The sequence below is a fragment of the Mustela lutreola genome, chromosome 10 (genome assembly GCF_030435805.1).
Source record: "Mustela lutreola isolate mMusLut2 chromosome 10, mMusLut2.pri, whole genome shotgun sequence".
NCBI lineage: Eukaryota > Metazoa > Chordata > Mammalia > Carnivora > Mustelidae > Mustela > Mustela lutreola.
This window is the reverse complement of record NC_081299.1, coordinates 15,380,898-15,407,652: the sequence shown is the minus strand read 5'-3', so window position 1 is coordinate 15,407,652 and position 26,755 is coordinate 15,380,898. Positions and strand designations below refer to the sequence as shown.

Here is a 26,755-nt window from a genome sequence, read left to right as displayed (position 1 = left end):
GTGTGTGAGTGGGTGTGCTATTGTGTCATTTAGGACACTGCCATGTGTTACTTGTGTGTTAGCCTATGGCTCTGAGGCTCCAGATGGGTGTGCACAGACCCTCTGGGTTTGTGGATGGTGGTGCTGATTTATGTGTGTTTGCTTTCTTTGGTATAGTGAGAGTGTGTTTAAATATTGGTGTACAAGGCTGTGTGTGTTCAAGCAAGAGAGAGAGAGAGTGAGAGTATGTGTTTCCTGGTGCCCAAGTCTACAGCACACGCGTGAGAGCTCAGGCGGTGCCCCCACCAGGCAGCAGGAGCCAAATGAGTTGAGGCCTTGGAAGTGCTGGGGGAGGGGCACTATCATGGAGACCCTGGGGGCTTCCCAGGCCCAGCCCCCAGCCCAGCCAATGGGCAAGGATGCCGCCTTCCAGGAAGGCTCGTAGGGAGTTGGCGCTGGAGAGCCCAGAGCTGCCAAGCACGGCTGGCAGAGGCCCCGATTAACCCTGTGTGGCACTGGCTGGTCTTCGGAGAGGCAGGCTGCAGTGGGAGGGGCGAGGGGGATGCATGTGGACTCACACACAGCTGTTGAGCTGATGGGACATCCCATCTCCCCCAACAGCACCCCCCTCCCCCCATAATGCTGGCAGGGGGGTGAGGGTTGGGCCTTCTTCCAGGAGGGGTGGGTGGAGCCACAGACCCTCCTGAGAATTCCGTTGTCTCCTCTCTGGGGCTGGGACCTGGGATACTTGGCCCATCCTGGCACTGCCAGACATGCAGTGACATGGGACACCTGTCTGTCCCCGAGGGTCACGTCCACCGCGTCTGAGGCAGCAGCCTCCTTACTCTGGGAAGGGGACTGAGTGGGGTGGGCTGCCTGGGAAGGGGCCTGGGCCCTGGGCTGGCTTCACGAAGCAGTTGGTCAAGGTCTGCTGGTCATCCGCCCAGAGCTCCCTTCTGCACTGCCCTTTCCACTCCCTCTTGGTGCTCAGACAGGCCCACGGGGCTTGGTTAGAGTTGTGGAGACTCCTTGGGGACTTAGTGGGGTCCTCTGGGCCGACCCTGAGGACTGACCTGCCCTCCTCCCTCTCTGTTGCAGAACACAGAGCTGTTTGAGATGATTGAGAAGATGCAGGTGAGGTTGGCTCTGTTGCCCATTTGGGGGAGCCACAGAAGGGGCTGGGCTGGGGTAGGGGCCCTTGCTATATGTCCAGCCCTATTCCTCTCTGAGGATGGGCCAGGAGCCCCCAGCAGACTGTTCTGCAAAGAGGTGGTAGCAGGGCATTGTCCTGAGCCCTCTCTCTGGGGTCCGAGTAGAGGATGGAGGCTGGGAGTGCTAATGCCCCATTTGACCCATGTGCCCAGACCCCACCTGTGTCTCCCCTGCTCCCATCCCCATGTAGGTCCCCAGCAGGGCTGGGATCAGTGGCTCATCCCAACTCCCCACCCCCACCCCCATATACACCCCCCAACCCCCGACACACATTCACACACATTTCCCATCTACTAAGAGGCATCCCAAGCTCCGCAGACCCCTGTGTAGGATGGCAGGAGGAACAGGTGCCAGGGCACAGGGCAACCCAAGGCTGTGCCACAGGCAGAGGGATGTGCCCCACCCCCTCTGCCTGACCCCTGTCCGCCTTGCACTCCTACCCTGGTCTTCCAGGCCTCTGTCCGGTGCATGGGTGCGTGCTGGGAGGTGGGCAGGGGCATGGGGCAACTTGAACAAAGCTCAGGAGCTTTCCCTCCAATGTCAGTTCACCTGTCCTCCAAACCATCTCCTCTGCCCCTTCCTGTTTCTCTGCCTCTCTCACTTTTTCCGTCTCCACCTGTCCCCTCCTTTCTCTCTTTCCCTCGGTCCCTTTCCTCTCTCTCCTAAAACACACATCTTTGTAGAGTGGCCTCCCTCCCACACTCACACACTAGCATGTGCAGGCCCCCACCTACTTCCAGTCCCAGCGGCACACATTCCCGCACAGAACCCCCGGCACCCTGCCCCGGGAGTATCCCACCCCCGGCCATGGCCAGGCTTTCCCTCTCATAGGACGTCAGCCTCCAGCCCGTGGGGTGCAGCACTGGCCACAGGCATGGGAGGGGTAGAACGGGCTCTGTTACCTTCTCTCTGCAGGGAAGCAGGATGGATGAACAGCGATGCTCCTTCCCACCACCCCTCAAAGTAGGTTGGAACCATGGCCCCACCCCAATTTTCTGTGGCTTTCTGCCCGTGCTGTCTGCTTCCTGAGCAGCCTCTCCGAAGGGCTTGGGACCTGGAAGGGATGGGGAGACTCCCTCCCCCGTGTGATCAGCCAGTTGCAGGAAAACTCAAACCCAGGACCCAGGTGGCTTCTGCCTGGGAAGGCTGATGGGAGGGTAGGGTAGGAGGTGGGGGGGTAACCTGGTTGCCAGCCCCCCCCCACCCCTTCCTCCCCAGCCTACTGTGAGGAGACAGACAGGAGGCGGGGGCTGGAAGGAGATGGGAGGAGACTCTTGTTTAGACTTAGAATTTTCTTGTGGGGGAGGGGGTGGGGGGGTCGCACCTCCCCTGCAGATAGGCATATGGTTCTGTGGTTGATCAGGACCTCAACAATCCAGAAGACTGGCAGCTGGGCCTGGGGGGTGGGGGCGAGGTGGGCCCAGGGCTTCAAGGTGAGGGTTGAAGGGGAAGTTCATGGGCATATGCCTGACACTTTGTCCAGAGCAGGGGTTCTCCAAGTGGGGTCCTCAAACCAGGGCATCCCCATTACCTGGGAGCTTGTTAGAATGTAAATTCTTTAAAAAAAAAAAAAAAAAGTAAATTTTGGTGCCCCACCCAGACCCTGGGAAACTGGGGGGGGGTGGGGCATGGCAGTGTGTTTAAGGAGCCCTCGAGGCCATACCGATGCACTGAGAACCACTGGTCCCAAGGTTTCTTCCGGGGAGGCAGTGAGCCTTTTTCCCAAGGCAGAAGGAGACCCAGAGGATGCCGCCAGCACCAGTGAGCTGAGTTTGCCTCAGCCTCTGCCTCCAGGGGTCACCCCAAGGCAAGCCCTGGGGAGATGCCTCGGCCCTATCCACACTCCCAGCCCGGATGGCTGGCTGAACGATGGAGCAATCTGGGGAGACTGGAGGTGAGTCAAGGGTAAAGACCCCACCACAGCTGGGTCTCTGCCCTGTTTGTGTTTTGTAGACGGAGGAGGACTACATTCCCTACCCGAGCGTCCACGAGGTAACTGGCTCGCCCCTCTGAGCCCATCCCTTCTTGGGGCCCAGAGGTGCCCACGAAGGAAGTCTGGATTCTCAGGTCCTCTTCTCTGCCAAGAGCCTGATCACAGGCCTTGCTGTGGGCACCAGAGCCTCAGCTTACTGACCCGAGTGTTTAGAACTCCTATGAACCCTTAGACCTCTAATCCAGATCTTCCAGCCTCTTGGCCAAGGTCATGCTCCCAGCCCTACCTTCCCCCAAGTCCTCATCCCTGGAGACTGGAACCCCATGCGCCCTGGGTCTGTGTCTGTAGTAGGAGGAGAGGGGCTGGAGCACGTCTGCTGGAGGGGGGTGGATGCAAGCCCTGGGGCCCATGTAAGCTCTGGCTCGTTCCCTGGCACTCCTGAGCCATGGCAAAAGGGGCCCAGTCTGAGTTTGGGGGGGTGTCCTGGGGCCCTGGTAGGGGGCAACATGGGTGGTTTTTACCCGAGTCCCCTTTCAGGTCCTAGGGCGAGAAGGACCTTTCCCCCTCATCCTGTTGCCCCAGTTCGGGGGCTACTGGATCGAAGGCACCAACCACGAAATCACCAGCATCCCGGAGACGGAGCCGCTACAGTCACCCACGACCAAGGTGAAGCTCGAGTGCAACCCCACAGCCCGCATCTACCGGAAGCACTTTCTTGGCAAGGTGGGTAGCCCACCGGTGATGGGGGCCGGGCCTGGGAGGCAGCCAAACCCACGAGCTGGGGCTGGGTGTTAGTCCCCGAGTCCCGGGTCTCAAAATATTTGTGGTGGACTCACACATCCATTCAAAAAACATGCATTGCAAAAAGCGGTATGGTGCCATAGTTAGCAGCAGAGGCGGCACCACGGCGTGACCCTGGCTCTGTCACTTGCTACATGACACATTGGGCAAGTCACTTACCAACCCCCCCTCCCCCATGCCTCTGTCTCCTTGTCCATAAAAACTGAGGGGGTGGTGACACCCACCTCATGGGGTTGCTGTAAAGCCTTAATGACAGCAGTGTTTGCAAGGTGTTTAAAATGGTGTCAGGCAAAAAATGAGGCCTCAGTCAATGTTGTTGGCAAGTAATGAGCACCAGCTGTATGCCCAGCCCTGTTCAGGGCACCAGGTATGCAGCAGTAAGGGGAACAGACCCAGGCCCCACCCTCAGATCAGGCCTGGAGGAACAGTGCCATGGACCGATGCAAACCCCTGTCCCATCTCCACCTCCAGAGCAGGGGTCCTGCCCGGTGACAGCTTGTCAGAGTCCGCGGGTGAGACTCTGGGGGCTGGAGGGGAGGTCACACGCTGGGATCGTGTGTGTCTGGCTCCATGCCAGATGCTGTTCTCTGTGCCCGTTTGCAGCCCAGGTGGTGGGGAGAGATGTGGGCTCTGGGGTCTCAATGCCTGTGTGTGCATCTGGGCTCTTCCATTTCTTGACGTTGTGACCTTAGGTCAGTTACTTAACCTCTCTGAGCCTGTTTCCTCATCCATAAGAACGTGGCTCGTAGAAGCATGTGTAAAGCTCACTCACGCTGGGCACAGAGTGAGTACTTAAATCAGTGTTCGCTGTTACTACAGCTTCCTAATTACTCTGTGAGATCAGGATCATCCCAGTTTTTACAGAAGAGGAAAACTGAGGCTCATAGAGGTCAAGTGTCTTGGTCAAGGTCACATAATTACCGAGCTAGGAACTGGACTTAGCTCCGGCTGACGTTCCGTTAAAGGGCGCTGAGAGGGCTCATGCTTCCAGCTCAAGGGACTTGAAGACCTCAGTGTGGCCCTTTGCCAAGTGCCTGCCGCTCCATCTGCGGTTGGTGCCAAGCATTTGGGAGTTTCCATCACTCCATCACTCTGTGCCCACCAGGGCTCAGGGGACTCTCAGCTGCAGGTCAACCCAGATTGTCCCCGAGCTGCGGGTTTGTGGGGGCACATCCCCTTCCCCTTTCTCCACCTGTCCTCTGAGCACAGGTGTTCCCGTTTCAACAGGACTTAACTTCAGAATGACTCCTCTGGCCAGGAGCCAGAACCACTACCAGGGCCAGGGCCAGTAGGGGGCGCAGGGCCAGGCTGGGGCGAAATATCTTGGCGTTCTGGGCCTGCCGTTGACCTCAGGACTTCCCTGTCCGGAGGTGCCAGCCCTGGGCTCCCCTCTGGGGGGACCATTCCTGTCACAGCTCCCCCTCAGTCCCGCTGTGGTTTTTCTTCCCAACCCTGTGGCTCCTCCAGGTGAGGAAGGAGGGTGGGAACCTGCCGGGTCAGCCGCCCAGTGTGTTTATGAGATGTTTCACTTCCTGTTTCTCACGGGCCCTGCCTTCAGGGACCACAGAGCCACAAGCTGAGCAATCAGTCAGAAGACTTTTATAAAGCACCTACTGTGTGCCCAGTCTGAGAAGAGCAGGGGCTGGGAGATAGGTATGCAGGTACAAATGTAGTTCTGACTTGGATGAGGACCCAGCCAGCCAAAGTAACTACAAACGTTCAGTGAACACCTACACTCTGCAAGGCTGTTTATCTCTTCAGTCCCTGCGCCGTCCTACAAGGCAGTTGGCCTCCCATTTTACAGAGTGGGAAACTGAGGCACAGAGAGGCGAGGTGACCTTCTTAGGCTGCCCAGCTGGCAAGTGGCAGAGCAGGGATTTGAATGCAGGTCTATCTGATACCGAGTCTGCCATCACCCATGACACCTGCTGCTTGGTGAAGGACCCTCATCTGGGAGTGAGCTGGCTTTCTGGCCTGGTTTCTGGAAGCCCCAAGCTCAGCTCTACCCTCTCTCCCGGCCCCCGCCTCCCACCACAGGAGCATTTCAATTACTACTCACTGGACACTGCCCTGGGCCACCTTGTCTTCTCGCTGAAGTATGACGTCATTGGGGACCAGGAGCATCTCCGGCTACTGCTCAGGTGAGGGTGGGCCAAGGGGACCCGGCGACAGCAGGAAGAGCTGAGGCCTTACAGCCTAGAAGCCCATCTCATTGTACCCACTCTTCTCATCAAGGCCCAGTGAGGCCAGGGAGTTGCCAGAGTTTGCTCTGCAAACTAGCCCCCGAGCCAGGCCAGACCCCATCATCACCTCCGGTCCTCCCTCTCCCTGGGATATATCCCCTCCGGGCTGACTGTGCAGAGGGGCTCCTCCATCTCTCTCTCCGCTGCCTCGCCCCTCAGTGTGGGCTTTCTCCTCCCAGGACCAAGTGCCGGACACACCATGACGTCATCCCCATCTCCTGCCTCACTGAGTTCCCCAATGTGGTCCAGATGGCAAAGGTGAGGCCTGTTTGGGCACCCCAAGGGGGCACACGGCCAGGTGCAGCTTTGCCAGTGCACACTGTCCTCTTGAGCCCCAGGTCTCAGCCCTGCCTGCTGTAGCCCTGCCTCCGAGGTCCCACCTGTGTCCCATGATGCTGGCATGTGGCTCTGTGGTTTGGGCTCCTGTCCCCGGCCCGTGTGCTTTTCGGTCACTTTAGAGCACCTTCGGATACAGGGACCCCGGTTCTCTTCGCCCCATCCTGAGCAGCAGTGAGCCCCCAGTCTGGCTGCAGACTTGGCTGCTCCCTCTCTGTTCGGCCGCTGTTCTTCCCAGATGGTGGCCCGGGAGGCCCAGAGGCCCAGAGCCCCTCCCCCCAGGCCCTCCCTTCTCCCTGCAGCTGGTGTGTGAAGATGTGAACGTGGACCGGTTTTACCCTGTGCTCTACCCTAAGGTACGGCTGTATCTGGGCCCCGCTCACTGGGCTGGGTGGCTAACTAGGGAACTGAGCACTTATGGGGCACCTGTTGTGTGCAGGGTAGTCCTCCCCAGGTTCTCTCATTGAATCCACACAACTGTGCAAAGTCTGCTTTTGCAGGACAGAAGCAGAGGCCCAGAGTGGCCCAGTGCCTTATCTGGCGATGCCCAGCAGATGAAGGGGGCCTGCCTTTAACCTTAGTGTTGTCCGCCCTGGAGGCAAGCCTCACATCCTGGAGCTCTCAATGCCATTTGGGGCCCCTCCCAAGGGCAGTCACTGCTCCTGAGCCAGGGGATTCTGATGGCCTTGTCTTTTGACCCAAGGGGACACAGGGAGAGGGAATAACACAGGTGCCTTCACAAATGCTGCCCCGCCGAGCGCGGCTCTGCTCCCCGCTCTGGCGCTGGATTTGAGGCCCTGTGGCCACGTGGGGTAAAGATTGGGCTTGTCTATAGTGAGACAGGGGTGCTTCCTGGAAGAGGTGACCCTGAAAGACATGTCAGCCCTCGTGGCTCTGACTGAGTTCTGGAACGGGATGAGGACCCTGAGGGGTGCTGTGGTCCAGGAAAGTTCCCCCAAAGGAAGGGGCCTCAGAAATCAAATGTTACCTCTCAGGTACAAAAGAGGCAACGGAGACCCAAGGTGAGGGGAACGTCTCAAGGCTCCACAGCAAGCTGGTAGGACTAGTCTCATTCTAGAACGAGGCTGTGGGTTTACAAAGGAGCCAAGGACAAAGTTGGGTATTACAGAGTGGACTCGGGTGGAGGCCTGTGGGCAAGACTCCAGAGCAGTGAGCTTAAGCTTTGGTCATGAGTTCCAGTCCTAGCTCTGCCACTTGCAAGCGGCTTACCTTAGGCAAATCACAAGTTCCTTAACCTCTCCGAACCTTGGTTTCTTTGTCTGTGAAATGGGGGCAGCAGCAGTGTCTTCCTCATGGGCTGGTCATGAAGGTTCAGTGAGAGGACCCGGGGAGAGGACCCGGCCCCGCGCTCGGCATGGAGTCAGAGCGGGACGTGGGGGCAGGTTGGAGAAGCGGCCATCTCACCCCTGGTCCTCTCCCCCCAGGCTTCCCGGCTCATCGTCACCTTTGACGAACATGTTATCAGCAATAACTTCAAGTTTGGAGTCATTTATCAGAAGCTTGGGCAGGTGCGCTCACCTCCTCCTCCAGGCTTCCCCACCCTGCTGGCCATGGACCTGGGGCTTCAGACCTTTGCCAGCGAGGCCGAGGCCGCCTGCCCAGGGACTGTGCTTTCCAGGAGCTCGGGGCAGTGGGGGGAGGGGACACGGAGGTCCTCCTCCCAGCCTGCTCTAGGTGCGAGTTGGGAGCTGGGGGCAGCAGCAACTCAGGAGTGCGAGCTGGGTGACCTCTGCCCTCCCCGTGTCCCCAGACCTCTGAGGAAGAGCTCTTCAGCACCAATGAGGAAAGCCCCGCCTTCGTGGAGTTTCTCGAATTTCTGGGCCAGAAGGTCAAACTGCAGGACTTTAAAGGGTGAGCATTAAGTGGGAAGAGCATCGCTTATAGGGGACCCATGCCCTGGCGCAGGGAGGGAGCCCCTGTCCTGGCCCGATGGAGGCCTGGCTGGGACTGGAGACTGAGCCGTGGCCTGGGGGGCCTGGGGCAGGTTCCGAGGAGGCCTGGACGTGACCCACGGGCAGACGGGGACCGAGTCTGTGTACTGCAACTTCCGCAACAAGGAGATCATGTTTCACGTGTCCACCAAGCTGCCCTACACAGAAGGGGACGCCCAGCAGGTAGCCTGGGCACCCACCCACCTGCTTCCCACCTGTCCCCCTGTCCCCCCATCCACCTGTCTGTTCAGTGTTCACCACACCAGGCTCAGGGGCCTTGGGGTATAGACATGGAAACAGTCCCTTCCCCCGACTTGTGGGCCCTCGGGAGGGCAAGGTGACACACTGCTGTAGTGTTGGGAAAGCCTGTTTCCACATCCACGCCGTGTGGATGATAATGGCACTGACCTCACAGGTGAGCGTTCAGGAGGGACTGCATACCATGCGGCTAGAACAGTATCTGGTACATGACAAGAGCTCAATAAATGGGAGTTAGTGTTTTTACAGGCAAGGAGAGGCATTGTGGGGTCACATGGGGCTACTTAAACTTGGCAGAGGTAGGAGTCAAGAAAAGCTTTTAAGATAAAATGATCTCTAGGCCACAGAGGAGCTGGGAGAAGGAGGGGGAATATTCCAGGTGGAGAAAAGGGCTTCCACGTCCTGCAGAGGCCTGGAGGCAAGGAAGTGCAGGGCGTAGTCTGGGAGCTGAACTCTGAAATTTGTCACCTGTCCCAAGCTCCCTGCAGGGCGGTCCACTTGACCCGATGCCGCCACCCCAGGGAGATAAAAAGGTAGTGTGAGAAAAATGGAAGCATTTCTGTTTAGTATCTTTCAAGTTTCTTCTAAGAGGATCCTGTGTTCATCTCAGCACCAGGAGTGTATACTCTGAATGGAACCTGTTTGTTCATGGGGGGTTGTGTTTGGGGTACTGAGACAGAAGGAGGGCTGTGAGGTAGAGCCCGGGGCCCAGGAGCCCTGGGTTGGGGTCCTCTCACTCACTGCGGGGCCTCGCGAACCCCTTCTCTGTCAGTCTCCGTTTCCTCATCAGTCACAGGACTCCAAGCAAACTCAAATAATTTGAAGCCAAGTTCCTCCTGACATTTTTTGGGGAGAGAAGCGAATCCTCAGACGTACCCTCTGCCTACCCCAAACCCTCCGGCTGACCTGTGGGCACCCTCCCCACCCTCCCCTGCGCCCGGCGAGCCCCTCTCTAGCCAGGTGGTCAAGGCCTGTGGCCCTGTGCTCAGTTGCAGCGGAAGCGGCACATCGGGAACGACATTGTCGCTGTCGTCTTCCAGGACGAGAACACACCCTTTGTGCCTGATATGATTGCATCCAACTTTCTACATGCCTATGTGGTGGTACAGGCCGAGGGCGGGGGGCCGGATGGCCCGCTCTACAAGGTGGGTGATGATGCCGATCAGCCGCAGCCCCAGGCCCAGCCCCGCCCGGAGTCACTGAGACGGCCCAGGGGGCTCTGAGTCCCCCTCTTGCTCTGTTGATGAAGGAGTCCCAGCCTGCCCTCTCTGCCCTCCCCCAGGATATCCCCCTCCACGGAGCTGGTTACCTTTCTCCACCCTTGAATCTCCTTGGCCTTCCCTATCCTCGTGACCCTGGAGATCCTCAACCTCTTCTCACCACTCAGATTCAGGACCGAGGATGGAAGAGCTGAAAGCCTGGGGTTCACTGGCCCAATCAGCAGTTACTGAACCTTCCCCAGCAAGGGGCAGGCCCGGGATGAATTAGGGGTCTCTGGCTGGGGTGTGGACTCCACAGCAACTGCTGCTCTCCCTTCCAGGTCTCTGTCACTGCTAGAGACGACGTGCCCTTCTTTGGGCCCCCCCTCCCAGACCCCGCTGTGTTCAGGAAGGTGAGAGGCAGCCCCCAGGCCCCGACATGGAGAGAGCAGGACGAGATGGGTGGGGACACCTTCTGCTATAAGTGGTCCTGAAGCCCCACCGTGTGCCAGGCCAGCTGGGCTCCCCTAACCATGTAACTGGGGCCTGGCTTCTCATTCAAAGTGATCTTCACTTACAAAGCCACAGAACAAAGTGCACCATTGTTTTAGATTTCTCATGGGAGACTCTGTGGCCTTTCCTAATAGCTATTATCTTTTTGGCAATTAACAGTCTTCTTTCTTCTAAAATGTCTGGGAAGGGGGCACACGTTTCTCTTACCTGTCGGGCCCTGGCTTCACTTCTCCCCCAGACTGAGGCATAGGAGTGCCAGCCAGCTCCTTACCACTGTGACCATGAAGGGCACAGGGGACCCTCACAGGTACCGAGGCCAAGGAGCGCCCTTCGGGAGTGAAGAGAACGACCCCAGGGCCCCAGCAAGGCACAGCTCAGGGACTCCAGCCCCTGAGTCACTGGGGTGCAGCCCCTTGCCTCTGTGTTCATCTGAGCACCTTTCTCCTCTCCACACTGGGGGCTCGCAGGGGCCCGAGTTCCAGGAATTTCTGCTGACAAAGCTGATCAATGCTGAATATGCCTGCTACAAGGCAGAGAAGTTTGCCAAACTGGAGGTGAGGATGGGCTGTTGGGTTGAACCCCTCCCCCTAACCTGGGATGTCAGCCCGGCCCCTGGGGAGGGAAGTGCCACCTTCAGACTTTGGCCTGAGGGAGAGCTGTCTGGGGCGGGGGCGGATTTACACGTGAGCAGGGCTAGGGTCAGGGGAGAGGGAGTAGGGAATTTCTAGGAATATGTGAGGAATGTCCCAGGAGGCGCCCACAGGTGGGCGGCTGGCACAGAGGACACCGTGCGGGAGGGGGAAAACTGGGGTTCGGGACGGGAGGAGCCCTGGGGGCTGCCGGAGCTGCGGAGGGGCCCAGGGGGAAGACAGCATAGGCTCCCAGAACCCAGGCTCACCCCCTACTCACTCGGAGAAGGCGGACGGGATTCTAATTGTGGAACGAAAGGCGGATCACTGCGCTCTCTCCTGACGGCCCCCACCTGGCCCACAGGAGCGGACACGCGCCGCCCTCCTGGAGACGCTCTATGAGGAACTGCACATCCACAGCCAGTCCATGATGGGCCTGGGCGGTGACGAGGACAAGATGGAGAACGGTGGCGGCGGAGGCGGCTTCTTCGAGTCTTTTAAGGTGAAGAGCCAGGGTCTACCTGGAGCTGAGGGGCAGGGGCGTGTCCAGGGTGGAGTCAGGGGCGGGGTTACAGGCGAGGCGTGGGGGTGTGGCCGGAGGCGGGCTCGCAGTGGGGTGGAGTCGGGCCAGGATCTATCTGGGGTGGGGTCGGGGGCGGGGTTATGAGAAGGCGTGGGGGTGTGGCCAGAGGCGGGCTCACATGGGGGGGGTGGAGGCGAGGGGGTGGGGTCAGGGGCGGGGTTAATAAACAGGCGTGAGATGAGTTGGGAGCTAGGTGGCAAGTACCTGGGTGGTGTCTGGATAAAGACGAGCTTCGGGGAGGGGGGGGAACCTAGGTTTTAGGGTGGGGCTCTAACTTGGGAGGAGTTAATGATTGGAGGCAGAGCCTAGACTTGGGGGTGGAGTCTACTTGGGAGTTCTGCGAAGGTGGAGCCTTCTGGGTGGCAACCAGGTGCCTCTGGTGGTGGCCGCCAGGTCAGCAAGCAGAAAAGGGAGGAGGAGGTGTCTGTTCTCAGAGGGAAAGTCTGAGGTGCAGTCTGTAACCTGAGTGGCCATAGGAGAGGGACGTGGCCTGTGACCTGGCTGTCTCTGGTTTGGTGAAGTCCTGGGTTTATTCCCAGTTCTGCCACTCACCAGCTTGAGCATCCTCTGAGCCTCAGTTTCTTTCTTTTGTTTTATTAAGTTTTATTTAAATAATCTCTACACTCGGGGCACCGGGGTGGCTCAGTGGGTTAAAGCCTCTGCCTTCGGCTCAGGTCATGATCCCAGGGTCCTGGGATCGAGCCCCGGCATCGGGCTCTCTGCTCAGCAGGGAGCCTGCTTCCCCCTCCCTCTCTCTCTGCCTGCCTCTCTGCCTGCTTGTGATCTCTGTCTGTCAGATAAATAAAATCTTTAAAAAAAATAATAATAATCTCTACACTCGATATGGGGCTCAAACTTATGGCCCCGTGATCAAAAGTTGCATGGTCTTCCCATTGAGTTGTTTCTTTATCTACTGGGTAGGGCGGTGGCAGTTTACCTCCTATAACTGTTGAAAATTATTTGTGAAGGAGTTATGTTTGTGCGATATAAGTTCAAAAGCAAAATGCAAAACCCTGCCCGTCTCCCTCAGCAGTTGCTGTCCAAAGTAAGAGGTAGAGGAGGGGGAGGCTCCTCTTTCCCCCTCAGGTTCTGGACTCCCCCCGCAGCTGCAGGTGCCCAGGCAGTGGCTTCCTTGCCATTTCTCCTTCATTCACGGGAGGGAAAATGCCCACCCTCGGGGGCACCTGGAGGTGCGTCACCTCAGGTGAGGTGTGCCTCACCCTCAGCTCAGGGCAGGCAGCAGAGCTGGAGATGTTGGTTTGCAATGGGTTTGCATAAGGGGATTGGTCCAGCTGCCTTGGCCTGCCCTGGACTTGGGCAAGCAGACTGTCTTTGAGAAAGGAGCCAAAGGAGAGCCGTGCCTGTGCCCACTGGAGACAGGGAATTGGGGGGTGGTAAAAATGGCTCTGGGGTGCCTTGAGGGGGATGGGGCTCGGTGGCCCCACATCTCTGGTGGGTGCTGGACAGTAGACCTGGATTAAGTCAAAGAATTTCTCAGAGGCATCAGAACCCACAGTTAAGGTTGTGTGATTTGGACTATGGGTTCTAGGCTTATCTCGTATATGTAAAATCGGCACAGTAACAGTGCCTACCTCGTAGGGCGGATCGACTGAGTGACCGTAAAGTGCCTGGCCCCGTAGGAAACATTCAGTACAGACTGGCCGAGAAAAGCAAGGAAGGCGAGAGGGAGGAAATAAAAGAAAGTAGGAGAGAAAGACCTACAGGACCCTAAGAACAGAAAACTGAGGTTTCTGGAGGGTTCTCTATGCATGCTCTGGTCTTGCCCCAGCAACCTCTGCAATCCTTACAACAGCCATGTGAGAGTCTAGGAGGCTCAGAGAGGTGCGGTGACTGGTCCAACATCACCCAGCAAGCTGGTGGCAGAGCCAAGGCCCGAACTACCCTTAGGCGACATGTGGGCTTGCCCCTCCTATGGCCTCCCAGACAGAGACTTCCTCGGGTTACCTGGAGTGGCACTGGTGGCGAGGGACCAGATGCCTGGGCTCCTAGGTTTCCTGGGGGGAGAGGGGACCTCAAAGTCTGTGCCTCCTCCACTCCTGCCCCACCTTCACAGCGGGCCATCCGAAGCCGCAGCCAGTCCATGGATGCCATGGGACTAAGCAACAAGAAGCCCAACACCGTGTCCACCAGCCACAGCGGGAGCTTTGCCCCCAACAACCCCGACCTGGCCAAGGCAGCTGGAATAGTGAGTGCCTTCCCCCGGCAGGCCTCAGCTCTCCCCCGCCTCTGGGGCCTGCCCTGCACCCCCCCCCCATTGCCCCGCTGAGTGCCCATCCTGGGTTCTAAACTGAATCCAGCCACTGCTCCTCATGGGGGGGTCCAATGTCCAGGCCACGACAGTGGGGTGCTGAGAGCCTGCAGCCCCCTTCCAGCTCCTCATCCCCCCCTCCTGGTCCCTTATTCAGGTGACTTTCTGCGGGTCTGCTCTGGGGCTACCTCTGTATGACTTTCCTTACTGAGCACGTACTGTCTATCATGTGCTGGGAATGGGGCTGCTTTGTGGGCACCTACTGTCAAGCCTTGGGTTGCTGGGAGCACTACTGTGTGTCAGGACCTGGATTTCTGTGTGAGCGCCTGCCGTGTGCCTGGCCCTGAGATGCTGGTGGGTACTTACTGTGTGTCAGGACTTGGGCTGCTCTGCGAGCTCCTGTTGTGTCAGGACCCGGTTGCTGTGTGGACGTGTACTGTGTGAGCTACAACCGTGGGCCTGAGCCTGAGTGTCTGTGAGTACTTACTGTGTGTCCGTTCCTGGGCAGCTGTGTGGGCATCAGCTCTGTAAGTGTCCACTGGATGCCCGTCCCTGGGCTTTTGTGTGAGAACCTACTATGCATCAGGAGATGGGCTTCTGACTCCTGACCGAGCACACGGTCCATGCTAAGCCCTGGAGATGGGGGAAATTTCGCTGCGTGTCAGGAAGCGAGCTGTGGTGTGAGCGTGTTCTCTGTGAGCCCCTTCTTCTGCGCGCCTGGCCCTGGGCTGCCATGTGAGCACCTACTGTGTGTCGGGGCCTCTCTGGTTGTGGCTGCCTCTCGTGTCAAGAACTGGCTTCTTTGCGAGCGTCTCCCGAGTGAGCACCTCCTGTGTGATTACTTCCCATCTGCCATCCTCTGCGGGACTCTGCCGCTAAGACTGGGGGGTGTGCTGGGCACACGGGGTGGATGAGGCCTTCAGCTCTGGGCCCATCTGCTTTCCACCACCCAGCGTCCGCCCCGGCATGGCACCTGCCACTCTGCTCCTCCCCATCCTGCCATCTTTCTTCCATCCATCTGTCCGGCTGTCCTTTTGTCTTTCATTGACTGCATGCTGCATGCCAAGCCCTGTGCTCCATGCTGTGAGGCTGTGTCACGTGGCAGGAGGTATCCCCCCCACCCCATCCCCCAGCCACCCCTGTCCCATGGTCTGGCCTGGCCCGGGGCGGGGGGGCAAGGCAGGGCCTCTGCTGGCCTGCAGTCACCAAGCCTACTGTCCCAGGAGAAGCAGGCTCACCCCCTCCCTTCCCGCCGAGTGGCCCAGCCTCCTGTGGGTGCTGTCAAGGGGCCCCGGGGCCGGGCCAGGCCAACAGCACCCACCAGGGCAGTAACCAGACCCATTTCTGTTTTTGTTTTTGTACATCTCTCTCTTCTGCTCTTACTCCTTTTCCTTCTGCGTCTGTATCATCCCTCTCCCTCCCTACTGCCCCCGCCCCCCACGGACACCTGTCTCTTCCCTCCTCCCGCCCCCGCCCACACTGTTCTCTCCCTGCTTTCTCCTTCCCACCTCCCTGTTCTTCCTGGCTCTGTCTGTCTGCGTTTCTCCCCATGACCCGGTTTGTGCTCCCCAACCTGTGTCTGTCCGCGTCCCTGTCTTTGGGCCCATCTCTCTCCTCCATCCGCTGTCCTACCCCTTCCTGGCCGTGTTGTCTCTGCCAACCCACTGCCTCACTGTCGACTCTGTTTCTCTCTGTCCGTCTGTCCTTCCCCCCGTTCCCTGTCTTGCCTCTCCCGCCCCTTCCATCTCTCTGTGTGTCTCTCTCCACGTCTGTCTGTTTCTCTCTGGCCCTGCCCTCTGCCGCTTGCCAGTCATTGCTTATTCCCGGGAAAAGCGCGAGTAGATTCGGACGCCGGGGCAGTGCCATAGGCATAGGAACCGTGGAAGAGGTTGTCGTCCGCGGGGCCGCCGGCTCTGGAGGCTGCCTGCACGTGCTGTTCTCTGCTCGCTCTCAGGACGGAGGCCATATTGGGGACGTTGCCCCGCACCTTCCCTTGGGCCGGGCCCGGGGCTGTGCAGAGTGGAGTGCCGGCAGCTCGGGCTCGGAGGCCTCATACCTGGGCCCGAGCCTGTGTACCCCTCCCCCCAAGCCCCCACTAGGGGCTTCTGGCCCTGCCCTGGCCCTTGGGACCCTGGCCTAGTCCCTGCCAAGATCTGGTACCCAAAGACCCTATGCCCAGCTGCACGTCCCCCAATATCGCCAGTTCTGCATGGAACGCCATTCCTCTCCTTTGCCCTGATTCCCGCCCCACCCCCCCGCACCATGAACCAGCCTGGGGGTTCCTGCCACTCCATGCCTCCCTGGGGCCCACCTTCCTGCCTCCTCGGAGAAGCCGGGGTCTGCCTCTGGCGCTGGGGCCTAGCGTGCTGAGTAACCACGGGAGGGGGGGTGTCTTTCAACCACGGGGCGAGTATCTCCTCCAGCCAGTTTGGAGGTTCCAAGGTGGGGCGGGGGCTTGTGCTGCAATGTCCACCCTCTCCCCGTGGCCCTGAGCCGCCTCCCGGTCCCAAGACAACGTGGGCCAGGGGCCTGGGAGTCATGCTGAGGTCTCAGTCCCTTCCCATCCCGGCCCAGAGTGGCAGCCCAGCCTCCTCGGGTTCCTGCCCTTCTCCTGGACTGAGATTCCAGGCCCCATGCTGCTGTGTGCTCTTGGGGGGCCCTGGCCCTCACCAGGCCTGTTTCCCTGTCTGTGAACTTGGAGGGCTATCTCTGGAGGAGATTTCTCTCATCCTTTCTTGCTCCATTGCCTCTGCTTCAGGGCCTGGGGCAGCAGGGCCCCAGGTGGCATGTGGGGGGCAGTGGCTCTCCCAGGACAGGTGGGCACTGAGTTGGGGCCTTTCCCTGCAGTCACTGATCGTCCCTGGAAAGAGCCCCACAAGGAAGAAGTCGGGCCCGTTCGGCTCACGCCGCAGCAGTGCCATCGGAATCGAAAACATCCAGGAGGTGCAGGAGAAAAGGTGGGTGGGCAGGTCCTCTGTCTCCTCCAGCCCTTCCCCTCCTGTGCGGTGGCAGAGTTAGGCATGCAGGAGGGAGTGCCAACTCCTCTGCCCCCTGTCCCTCTCTGGGCACAGCTATGCAGCCAAGCACTGTGTGCCAGGTCCTTGGGCCAGCTCGTTATCTACCGTGCGATGCCGGCTTTAGTCAGCGGGTCTGCTGGCTCCCCAGCGGGTCACACCTTGCATGGCACCAGGGTGCAGGGGCCTGCCCAGGTCACACAGCCAGTGAGAGGTGGAGCTGAGATGGACAGCCTGGCCTGTGGGGGTTGCGGGGCGACACCTGTGTGGGGAGAGTGCAGGTGGCATACCTCAGCAGCAGCAGGACAGCCCCTGGGAAGCAGAGGAGAGGTCCTGACTGTGAATTCTGCCTCTACCACGTTGGGGCTGGGTGACCCTGGAAAAGTCACTGGACCTCTCTGAGCCTCACCGTCCCAATTTGGAAAAAGAGTCTAAGAACACAACAGAGCATGGGGCGGCTGTAGAGGTGTGGTGTGGGGCATGTGACACAGGACAGGTGGCCCGGGGCTCAGGAGTGGAGGTGGTACCATCCTCATGGCCACGGGAGCCCAGAAGCCTGTGAAGCCTGGGTTCAGATCTTGACTTTGCCATGGAGCTAGCTGTGCATCACGGGGCAGATTCCTTCCCGTCTCTGGTCTCCAGTTGCCTTCCTCATGACAGGGATAAGGAGGGGAGAACTGGAGGAGTGTCTTATCTTCCATAGATGTTCCGGCACACCGGCTCCTTTTCTCGGCCAGGCCAGCCACGCTGCTGCAGGGACCGCCCTGGGGTTGGCCCCTGAGGCTATAGGCTATGGGGATGAGGCAGGAGGCACCCGTGACCTCACCACCTGGGCCTCATTCTACCTTTGATGCCAGGCCCAGTGCTGAATCCCCCCACTGCCCCCGTGTGCCCCGCAGGGAGAGTCCCCCCGCCGGCCAGAAGACCCCAGACAGCGGGCACGCCTCACAGGAGCCCAAGTCGGAGAACTCATCCACTCAGAGCTCCCCAGAGATGCCCACGACCAAGAACAGGTTGGGGTTCGGGGCACGCTGAGCCAGGGGGCTTGGACTCACCCTTTCCAGTCTCTGCGTGGGCCTGGGGCTGCCCGTTGGGCACCAGGGCTTTGTGTGTTGGACACCAGGGCATCAGGGAGGTCTGGGCACTCTCACAGGTCCTCCTTTGACACACACCAACCGAGAGCTTCATTCATGCCAGGCCCCAGGCCAAGCTCCAAATCCAATAGTGAGCTGGGCATGCACAGCCCCTGCCCCATGGAGCTGACACTGCAGAGTAGCGTAACCTGATGAGCTGTTTCTAGCTGGTGACACAAGACAATAAAGCAGGGGAGGCAATGAGGACTTACTGGGGGGGGGGGGCAGGTAGTTGGTGCTCAAGAAAGACATCTAGAAATGAGGGAGGCTTCAAGTGAGAGCTGAGTGAGGAGCCAGCCCTGGCAAGACTGGCATGGCAGAGGGAAGAGGGCTCCAGGCAAAAAGCACAGCAAGTGCAAAGGTCCTGAGGCATGCTTGAAGGATAGAAGAGTGGTGCGGTTGGAGCTGGGTGAGTGAGGGGCTGGGCCCAGGCAGACTTTGTGCTGGGTGATGCTGGGGATGTCAGAGGTGGGCAGGGGCTAGATCCTGACTTTGGAAGCCATATAAGAATTTTGCATTTTACTCTAAGTGGGGCCAAGGAGGACCCTTTGGGATTTTAGTTCAGAGGAGTGATGCTTTCCAAACTGGTTGTGGTTGCCATGCGAAGAGGTGGGGTGGGGAAGAACGGAAGTAGAGAGAGGCCACCCCTCTCTCCAGTGCTGTGGCTCAGCCTCCTCTGTCCTGGCTGTGGGAGTGTCTAGACTCCCAAACTGTGCTCTCCTGAAGAGTCAGGCCAGTGAACAGAGGAGGAGGAATGCACAACAGGGACAGGGACAGGGGGAGACAGGGCTTGCAGACCCAGAGTGGGGAGGTCCTTTCCCACCTCGAGAGGAGGAAATCAGGGAGGAGGAGACCCTCAGCTGAGTTTTGAAAATTTGCTTTTGGGGATTTGAGGGAAGGAGTGAGACTCCAGGAGACACAAAGTGCTGAGCATGGAACAAAACTGAGAGGGTTGAGAGTAGACTGTGGAGTTGGAAGGCCTGGGTCCTAACCCCTGTTCTCCCACTTATAGCTGGGTGACCTTGGGCTATGTGCCCACCCTCTCTGAACCTCGGTGTTTCCTTATCTGTAAGATGGGTCTTTTAATGATAACCATGGGATAACTCCAATAACAGCACTTGAAACAGTGCCTGGCCCAGAGCAAACGTACCCTGGACCAGAGTTTCTCTGTGAATAGTTATTATTATTACTGAATACCTCGCCAAGGAAATTAGACTTTATCCGGGCTGATGGGGAAACACAAGAGGGTTTTGCTCAGGGGAGAGGTGTGCTCAGACCCATGAATTAGGAAGGACAGCCGTGGGGGGAGGCTCTGAGGCCTGGGCAGCTGTCGTGGGGGCCACCGAGGTGCCTGGGTGGCTGCAGGCTGGGCCTCCCAGGGCAGGGAAGCGGGGTGCAGGGCCCGGAGCAGACACAGGCTGACAAGGTGCTGTCTGCGCAGAGCGGAGACGACAGCCCAGAGGGCAGAAGTGCTGAAGGACTTCTCCCGCTCCTCGTCCAGCGCCAGCAGCTTCGCCAGCGTGGTGGAGGAGACCGAGGGTGGCGATGCGGACGACACAGGCCTGGTGAGAGGCCCAGGGAGCCGTGGTGGGAGGCAGCCCTCTGGTCCCTGTAGATACTCGGGGCAGAAACGTGGTGTGTGGGTGAGATGTGGGTGTGCTGAGATGTGATCAGGGGACCCAGCCCAAAGGACTGATGCAGACGAATGCTCCCTTACTCTGAAGCCTTCCATGGCTCCCCATTGTCACCCCCAGAGAGCCCCATCTCTAAGGGCTCCATTGAGGAGCCGGTCCCTCCCCAGCCTGGTCTGGAACACTCTCCCTGTCTCCTCTTTCCCCCTTTGTCTGGCTGACTCCTATTCATCCTTCCCACTCGGCCTCCCATCACCTACTCCTGAAAGCCTTCCCTGATTTTCTAGTCCCAGGATAGGTTGGGAATCCCCCTTTTCATGCTCTCACAGCCCCCCCCCCCCGGGGGCTTTGCCTTTAGCGCCCTTGTGTCATTCTTCATTCAGCAAAGCTCTAGCAGCCCCCTCTTCCTTGCCAGACCCTGCTCCAAGTGCTGTGGATGCAGCAGGGAGCAGGGCAGACCATGGCCCTGCCCGTGGGGCTCAGAGTCTGGAATTCTGCTGGTCTCTCCACAGCCTGACTTGCCTCCTAGACCTCACTGTCTGAGGGCAGGGACCCTGCCTGCTTTCTCTCATGGGGGCTCGGCCCAGGATAAACCTCGGAATGTTTGCTGAATGAATGAATGAGCGTGTGTGGTGTTCCCCCCCACCCCCGCCCTCCTGTGGTCTCGCTGGGGCAGATGTTGCTGGGCCCCCATCCTCTTTGCAGGGGGACGAGGGTGAGGAGTTCTGGATTGCAAACAGAGGAGGCCAGGAGATGGGCCCGGAGCCCCGCCAGCCCCTGGGGGAGAGCTGACCTCCCTCTTTCTCTCTTCCCCCATCCCCAGGAGAGCGTCTCATCCTCAGGGACGCCTCACAAACGGGACTCCTTCATCTACAGCACGTGGCTGGAGGATAGCGTCAGCACCACGAGTGGGGGCAGCTCTCCAGGTACCAGGCCACAGGCAGCTTCCCCTGCCAAGCCCCCCATGTGGCAGGAGGGGGACCGGGAGAGGCCCCGAGGGCGGAGACCACGCCTCCCGCCCCAGGCGGTGGGTGTGTGCCAGGCCTGGGCCCCACCCCCACCAGACCACGCCTCCCGCCCCAGGCGGTGGGTGTGTGCCAGGCCTGGGCCCCACCCCCCCACCAGACCACGCCTCCCGCCCCAGGCGGTGGGTGTGTGCCAGGCCTGGGCCCCACCCCCCCACCGCCGGGACCAGCGGTGGGTCATAATCTCACCAAGAGGGCTGCTGCCTTCAGGAGGGCTCTCGGGGGATGATGGAGGAGGGGTCAGGAAGGGAGGAGAGGGGGGTTCCCTGAGGGAGGGACTCGGTGGGGGCGGGGGCGTGGAACACCGGCGCCTACCGCCCATCCATGCCTCACTCTCCCTGGTGCCTCCCCGCGGCCAGTGAGGTGGCTCCCTCCTGCCCCCCTCCCCAGGCCCCTCACGGTCACCCCATCCCGACGCCGGCAAGTCGGGGGACCCTGCGTGTCCCGAGATCAAGATCCAGCTGGAGGCGTCTGAGCAGCACATATCCCAGCTGGTAGGTGCGGCCGCCCTGGGGCTGCCCAGTGAGAACGCTCCCCCAGGAGGGGGTCTGCTGCTGGGGAAAGGGGACAGGTGTCCAAGGGGACTGGGGGTGGACGCCAGACCAAGAGGTCCCCTGAGGCCAGGAGGGGCTGGGTTCATCTGGCCCCGGGGGCAGCCCGTGTCTTCTGCTTGTCTATGTCTCCTGCCGGGTGTTGTCATCTGTCCTGTGTCTCCTGCCCCGTGTTGTCATCTGTCCTGTGTCTCCTGCCCCGTGTTGTCCTCTGTCCTATCTCCTGCCTCACCCGCACTCTGTCCGCGCAGGGCTGTTAGCCAGGCTCCCGTTCTGAAGGTGACACTGAGCAGGTCAGACCCAGTCCTTGGCTCTTGTTTGGTGTGGAGAGGGCGGGAGGGGGCGGGGGTGGGCGGGAAGGGGGCGTGACTCCTCCTTGTTCCTCTACCGTCTATGGATCTGGATTGGAACCCTCTGCCCCTCAGGGGTTGGGCGGGACTCTGGAGGTGACTGGCCCCTGTCCGAGACTTGGTTTCCTTATCAGTGTAGTGGGTCCAATAGCTGCTGCCTCACCTCCAGCCACCAGTTGCTGGGAGGATTTGGTGGGAGCCAGCGATGGACTTGGGAAAGGGCCTGGGGGATTCCCAGTGGGACCGGAAGACCCGGAGATAGAGCCTGGGACCGCAGGGGTGGGCCCCTCCCGCTTCTCTCTCCTTGCTTCATGGCGTGTTCATCTCCCTTGACTCTGCAGATGATGCGGCAGAAGCACAAGGTGAAGATGCTGTGTCAAGTCCAGGTGGCTAGGCCCTCTGCCCCCAAGGCCAGCACCAGCCTGTGGGCTGTCCCCTGCCCCCACCTTGGCCACCGGTCTGGGCTGTCTCTGCAGGGCGGAGCCATCCAGACCTGGGAGGGGGAAGCTGCTGGCATCATCCCAACCCCCCCGAGGCTGGGGCAGGCTGTGATCAGTTGAAGCAGGACCCCAGGCCTGGCTTGCCCCCACCCCAGGCCCTTCATCACACCTGGGTGCCCCTCTGGACTCATGGGGAACAGGGTGGGAGGGAGGACTGACCTATCTCCGTGCATACGCAGCCTACTGTGGAGGCAGTGGGATGTGAAGTCTGGGGGAATGAGCGCTGGGCTGGGAGTCCTGAGTCCTGGCTTCCAATTTTGGTTCTGCTGTGTGACTTTGGGCAAGTCCCCGTCCCTCTCTGTGTACCTCTACTGCAAATGGACAAGATTATTTCAGAGGTCATTGAAGACTGTGATTCCATGCACCTGCCCCAGAATGGGGGCTATCCTCCTAGGGGCCCCCATCACCCTACCTTGCTTCTTGGGTTCCCTGGGACCCCAGGTGGGCTGAAGCGCTGGGAGCTGGCTATGCCCGTTGCCCCTCCTGGACCCTCGAGCTCTACCACAGGTCCTGTCCACTGCCTCCACCTGACAGACAAGTGTCCCCCTGAGGGGGAGGGGGACCCATCTAGCTCCTCAGCCAGCACCCAGCTTAACCCCTGCCATCCCATGCTCTGGGCACTCCAGGTCGAGGGGTCTCAGCTGGCCTAGAGTTATGGGCCTCGCCTTTGCGCCCCCCACCCAACTCCCACGGAGGGGGCAGCCAGGCCCAGCTGCTGTGAGTCCACATCCTTGTGTGTGTCTGTCCACACTTTTTAGGCACCACACCAAAGGCCAGCCTTCCGGCCCCAACACCCATTTTGGAAGCCCCTGTGGCTGTGTGTATGTCAGTAACAATTGTACAAAATAAATTCTATTTATCGCTATTGTACCCCGGGGTCGGGCCTGGCTTTGTGCGAACCAACCGACTCCAGACAGATCTCAGTGGCCCCGGGGTACCAGCCTGTCCGTCCCCTTCACCCCACCCTTCAGAGCTGCAGGGGTACCTCCATGGCCAAACTACGGGTTCTGTGTGCTTCCCTCCCATCGTGCTGCCCTTCCATCCACCCTGCTCCCCGTCTGCGTAGCGGGGGAGGAAGACCGCTCTGCGGTCAGGCTGACCTCGGTTTGAGTCCCGGCGCCAAATCTTTCTAGCTGGGGGGCCTTGAGAAACTGGAGCCACGGTTTCCACTTCAGTGAAATGGGAGCGAGAGTATCTGTCCCCAGGGCTTGTGATGGGGGTTCCTCGAGCTGGTGTATAGCAAGCACCTGGCTCACTGGTACACAGTGGGTGCTGGGTGATCCGCCTCCGGCTCTCCTTTCGGTCGCTCAGGGAAGCACAATAATTTCCTCAATATGGCCACGAGGGGGCGCCAAGGGATCGCTTACCGGGACGGCGGTGCTGGGCAAGGGTAAGGGTAAGGGTACTGCGTGACCGGGATGTGCACAAACCTGGGTGGGGGGGCCAGCCTGGGTGAGGGAGCCGTGGAGCAGACTCCGCAGCAGTGCTGCCCGAGCATCCTGGAAAAGCCTAAAAAGGGTCCCTGGGCCAGGGTTCCGCAGGTGCAAATGTGGTGGAGCAGACTGCCTGGAACTGGGAAGGGAGCTTTTATATATATATATATATATATAAATTTTTTTTTTTTTTTGAAGATTGTATTTCTTTCTTTTTCTTAAGATTTTATTTATTTATTTGATAGAGAGAGAGAGATCACAAGTAGGCAGGGGCAGGCATAGAGAGAGGGGGAAGCAGGCTCCCCACTAAGCAGAGAGCCTGATGTGGGGCTCGATCCCCGGACCCTAGGACCATGACCTGAGCCGAAGGCAGAGGCTTAACCCACTGAGCCACCCAGGCACCCCTGAAGACTATTTATTTACTTAGCATTCATGAACGGGGGTAGAGAGGCAGAGGGTAAGGGGAGAGAGAATCTTTTTTTTTTTTTTTTTTTTTTAAGATTTCATTTATTTATTTGACAGACAGATCACAAGTAGACAGGCAGGCTGAGAGAGAGAGGAGGAATCAGGCTCCATGCTGAGCAGAAAGCCTGCTGTGGGGCTCAATCCCAGGACCCCGGGATCATAGCCCGAGCTGAAGGCAGAAACTTTAACCCACAGAGCCACCCAGGTGCCCCGAGAGAGAGAATCTTAAGCAGATTCTGCACTGAGCACAGAGCCCGACCTGGGACTCCATCTCACGACCCTGAGATCATGACCTGAGCCGAAATCAAGAGGTGGAGGTGGGCGTTCAGCTGACTGGGCCACCCAGGGGCCCTGCAAATAGTTCTGAGTGATGGGAAGGTGACAGGGTAAAGATGAGGCCAGAACCATGTGGCCTTGAATGCCAGACCAAGGGGCCAGGGGTCTATGCTCAGGGCAGCGGGGAGCCATGGTGGATTTGAAACCAGATTGCCATAGAAGCTGGGCTTGCTGCTGGACTGGGCAATGTCAGGCAGGGAAGAGAGTGTCGAGAAAGCCGTTGTTGGGGACAGTGGGCAGGCCTGGAAGGACTGGGGGGCATGAGCGTCTGGCTGAAGGGCCTGATGGGATGGGGCTGAGGCGGGGGAGTCCAACCCTGCTACTGGGTGGGGGGGTCCCCTCTGAAGTAGGAGGGCAGGATGAAGAGTAGCTTGGGGTGGCACATGCCTTGGCCTTCCGGACAGCTTTGTGGCCTCTCCTCTGCCTGCCACAACCCCCACGCCCTCCCCAGGACAGTGGTGAGCGCACACCTCCCCCTTCCAAGGGGCTGCCATGTTTTTCCTGACAGTGGCGCTAGGATGTCTGGGGCCACCCAGGGGCTGTGACTCACAACCAATCCCTAACCCCGCCCGCCCAGTTTGGCTCTAGGCTGCCCTGGGCTCCATGGGTCCCCTACAAACCCCTGCACAGCCTCACCCCAGTCCCGTAGCCTGAAGCCTCCCTGTCACCTTCCGTCCTCCCCTCGGTCTCTTGCCTGGTCTCCTCCCACGCCACCATGGAAGGGCTGGGGTTAGGCAGCCGCAGTTCAGCACCAAGGTCAAGAGCTGGGTGCCTTTACCTCCTCTCTCTGTGACTCGGGGGACATGATTTTGGCTCTCTGGGCCTCAGTTTCCTCATCCGCGCAGTGAGAGTGCTGATAGTTCTGACTTGGGTACCCTGACAGGCGGATTCAGGGGTGCAGCCCCAGCACGGGGTGTGCTCTATAAACAGTGAACGTGTTGCGGGTGGGGGGTGATTTGTCATTAACGGGGACCAATACAGCAGCCCCATAGGAGGGCGTGGGGTCGGCTTTCTGTGCGGATGATGGAGTAGCCCGTGCCGGCCCGACACCGATGTCCAGACCTTGGGGACGTGTGATCGCCAGTTGCTCCCGGAGCCTCAGCTCCCTGGGCTTTGCCGGGACTGACAGTCCTTTCAGAAGGGGGCTCGGATACCCTCACCTGTGTGCTTCCCCACGCACCCCGCATGCGCTCTGCTCCGCTCCGCGGCTGGGCCGGAGCCCTGGAGTCTGTCACGGCAGATGTGGGACCTACCTTTGCCGGCCCAGCCTGCACCAGCCCCGCTCTGTGGCCAGGGCAGACCTCTGGGCTGAGTTTCGGGCTCGGCCCCAACCCATCCCCACCTCCCCGGCCTCCAAGGTGGGGCCAAGGGAGGCTGGCCTCCAGGATCAAAGTGTCCGATGGTTTCTCTTGGGCCCACGCCAGCTCCTGGCTCGCTCTGGGTTCTGAGGTGGGGAGGGCGTGCCAGGACACTGACCCCAGGCTGGAATTAGGGCTTGGGTGGGGGGCCCCAGGCTCCGGGAAGCCGGGGACTCTACTTAGAAATAACTCCAGCGGTGGAAATGGCAGCCAGGGGTGTCTCCAGACGCAGGAGGCAAGAGGCCTCCTGTAGAGGGGCTTGGGAGCCTGGCTGACCCGACACCCGTCTCCCCTGCCTCAGAGCTGGTACCTGTCTCTCCAGGTTGCAGGTTCACCACCTTTAAAAGGAGGACAAAGCCTTACCTATTGCTGTGAGGGGGCTGTCATGGCTTCTGAGGTGCCTGGCCCGAGACCCGTGCCCACTAGGAGGGGTCCTCCCCCATCCCATACAGCTGGGGTGTGCACCGTCATCCATGGCTAACCCTGGGTGACTTGGCCAAAGAAACGGCCGCAGGCCCAGGCCCGCCCCGTGCCAGGGGACCGGACCTGGATGTTCTCTACTGCTTAGGCCACAGGGGGTACTTAGCCAGGGACCCTGGAATGTAGAGGTCCCTCCCTCTCTCCCTGTACCCGCCCTGCCCAGGGGACAGTCAGGGACGGAGCCTCCTGAAATAAGCAGATCTGGTTAGGGAGGCTAATTTTAAAAGCCACTCTGGCTGCCCCATAGGCCCTTCTGGGAAGCCATGAATGTCCCTGTGTTGCCCCTGGGAACCAGGGTGAGGGCCGAGCAGCAGGGGCTGGGGCTGGACTCCTCGCCCTGACTGTTAGGGCGGGAGACCCCCAGCTGCCTCTCAGGGCCTTCCCATCCAGAACCCAGAGTCCCAAGGCCAATGTTGGGGCTTAGGGGCCCAGCCTCTACCCCAATCCCCTCAGGGAGAACCCTGGAATCTTTAGATCTCTCTCTCCCTGCCACTGACACTTGAGGTCCCTCTTTGCAGGAGTGGCTCTGTCCCCCTCTTTCTGGGCCCATCACGAAGGCGGTCAGACAGCAT

At 59.7% G+C, this 26,755-nt stretch overlaps 1 protein-coding gene across 8 annotated transcripts in view; it reads left to right on the top strand.

Moving 5' to 3' along the window:
• Window positions 1–22,981, top strand: part of RAP1GAP (RAP1 GTPase activating protein) — a 50,047-nt gene extending 27,066 nt beyond the window's left edge. Inside the window, exons 4-26 of one of the 8 annotated variants that reach the window (XR_009345140.1) lie at window positions 1,078–1,113; window positions 2,107–2,154; window positions 3,145–3,183; window positions 3,662–3,847; window positions 5,963–6,066; window positions 6,348–6,426; window positions 6,807–6,860; window positions 7,950–8,033; window positions 8,276–8,376; window positions 8,510–8,639; window positions 9,704–9,859; window positions 10,255–10,326; window positions 10,894–10,980; window positions 11,420–11,557; window positions 13,713–13,844; window positions 15,718–15,795; window positions 16,755–16,864; window positions 17,779–17,934; window positions 19,496–19,619; window positions 20,509–20,611; window positions 21,070–21,204; window positions 21,513–21,554; window positions 21,953–22,050. Coding sequence is in view for 7 of the 8 variants with exons in the window: in XM_059136309.1 (XP_058992292.1) it covers window positions 1,078–1,113; window positions 2,107–2,154; window positions 3,145–3,183; window positions 3,662–3,847; window positions 5,963–6,066; window positions 6,348–6,426; window positions 6,807–6,860; window positions 7,950–8,033; window positions 8,276–8,376; window positions 8,510–8,639; window positions 9,704–9,859; window positions 10,255–10,326; window positions 10,894–10,980; window positions 11,420–11,557; window positions 13,713–13,844; window positions 15,718–15,795; window positions 16,755–16,864; window positions 17,779–17,934; window positions 19,496–19,619; window positions 20,509–20,611; window positions 21,101–21,204; window positions 21,953–22,171 (2,340 nt within the window). In the remaining variant the exon portion in view is untranslated. Of the gene's footprint in view, window positions 1–1,077; window positions 1,114–2,106; window positions 2,155–3,144; window positions 3,184–3,661; window positions 3,848–5,962; window positions 6,067–6,347; window positions 6,427–6,806; window positions 6,861–7,949; window positions 8,034–8,275; window positions 8,377–8,509; window positions 8,640–9,703; window positions 9,860–10,254; window positions 10,327–10,893; window positions 10,981–11,419; window positions 11,558–13,712; window positions 13,845–15,717; window positions 15,796–16,754; window positions 16,865–17,778; window positions 17,935–19,495; window positions 19,620–20,508; window positions 20,612–21,069; window positions 21,205–21,512; window positions 21,555–21,952 lie in introns of all 8 variants that reach the window. The other 7 variants (XM_059136314.1, XM_059136309.1, XM_059136310.1 and 4 more) reach the window with 7 other exon arrangements.
• Window positions 22,982–26,755: the final 3,774 nt, after the last annotated feature.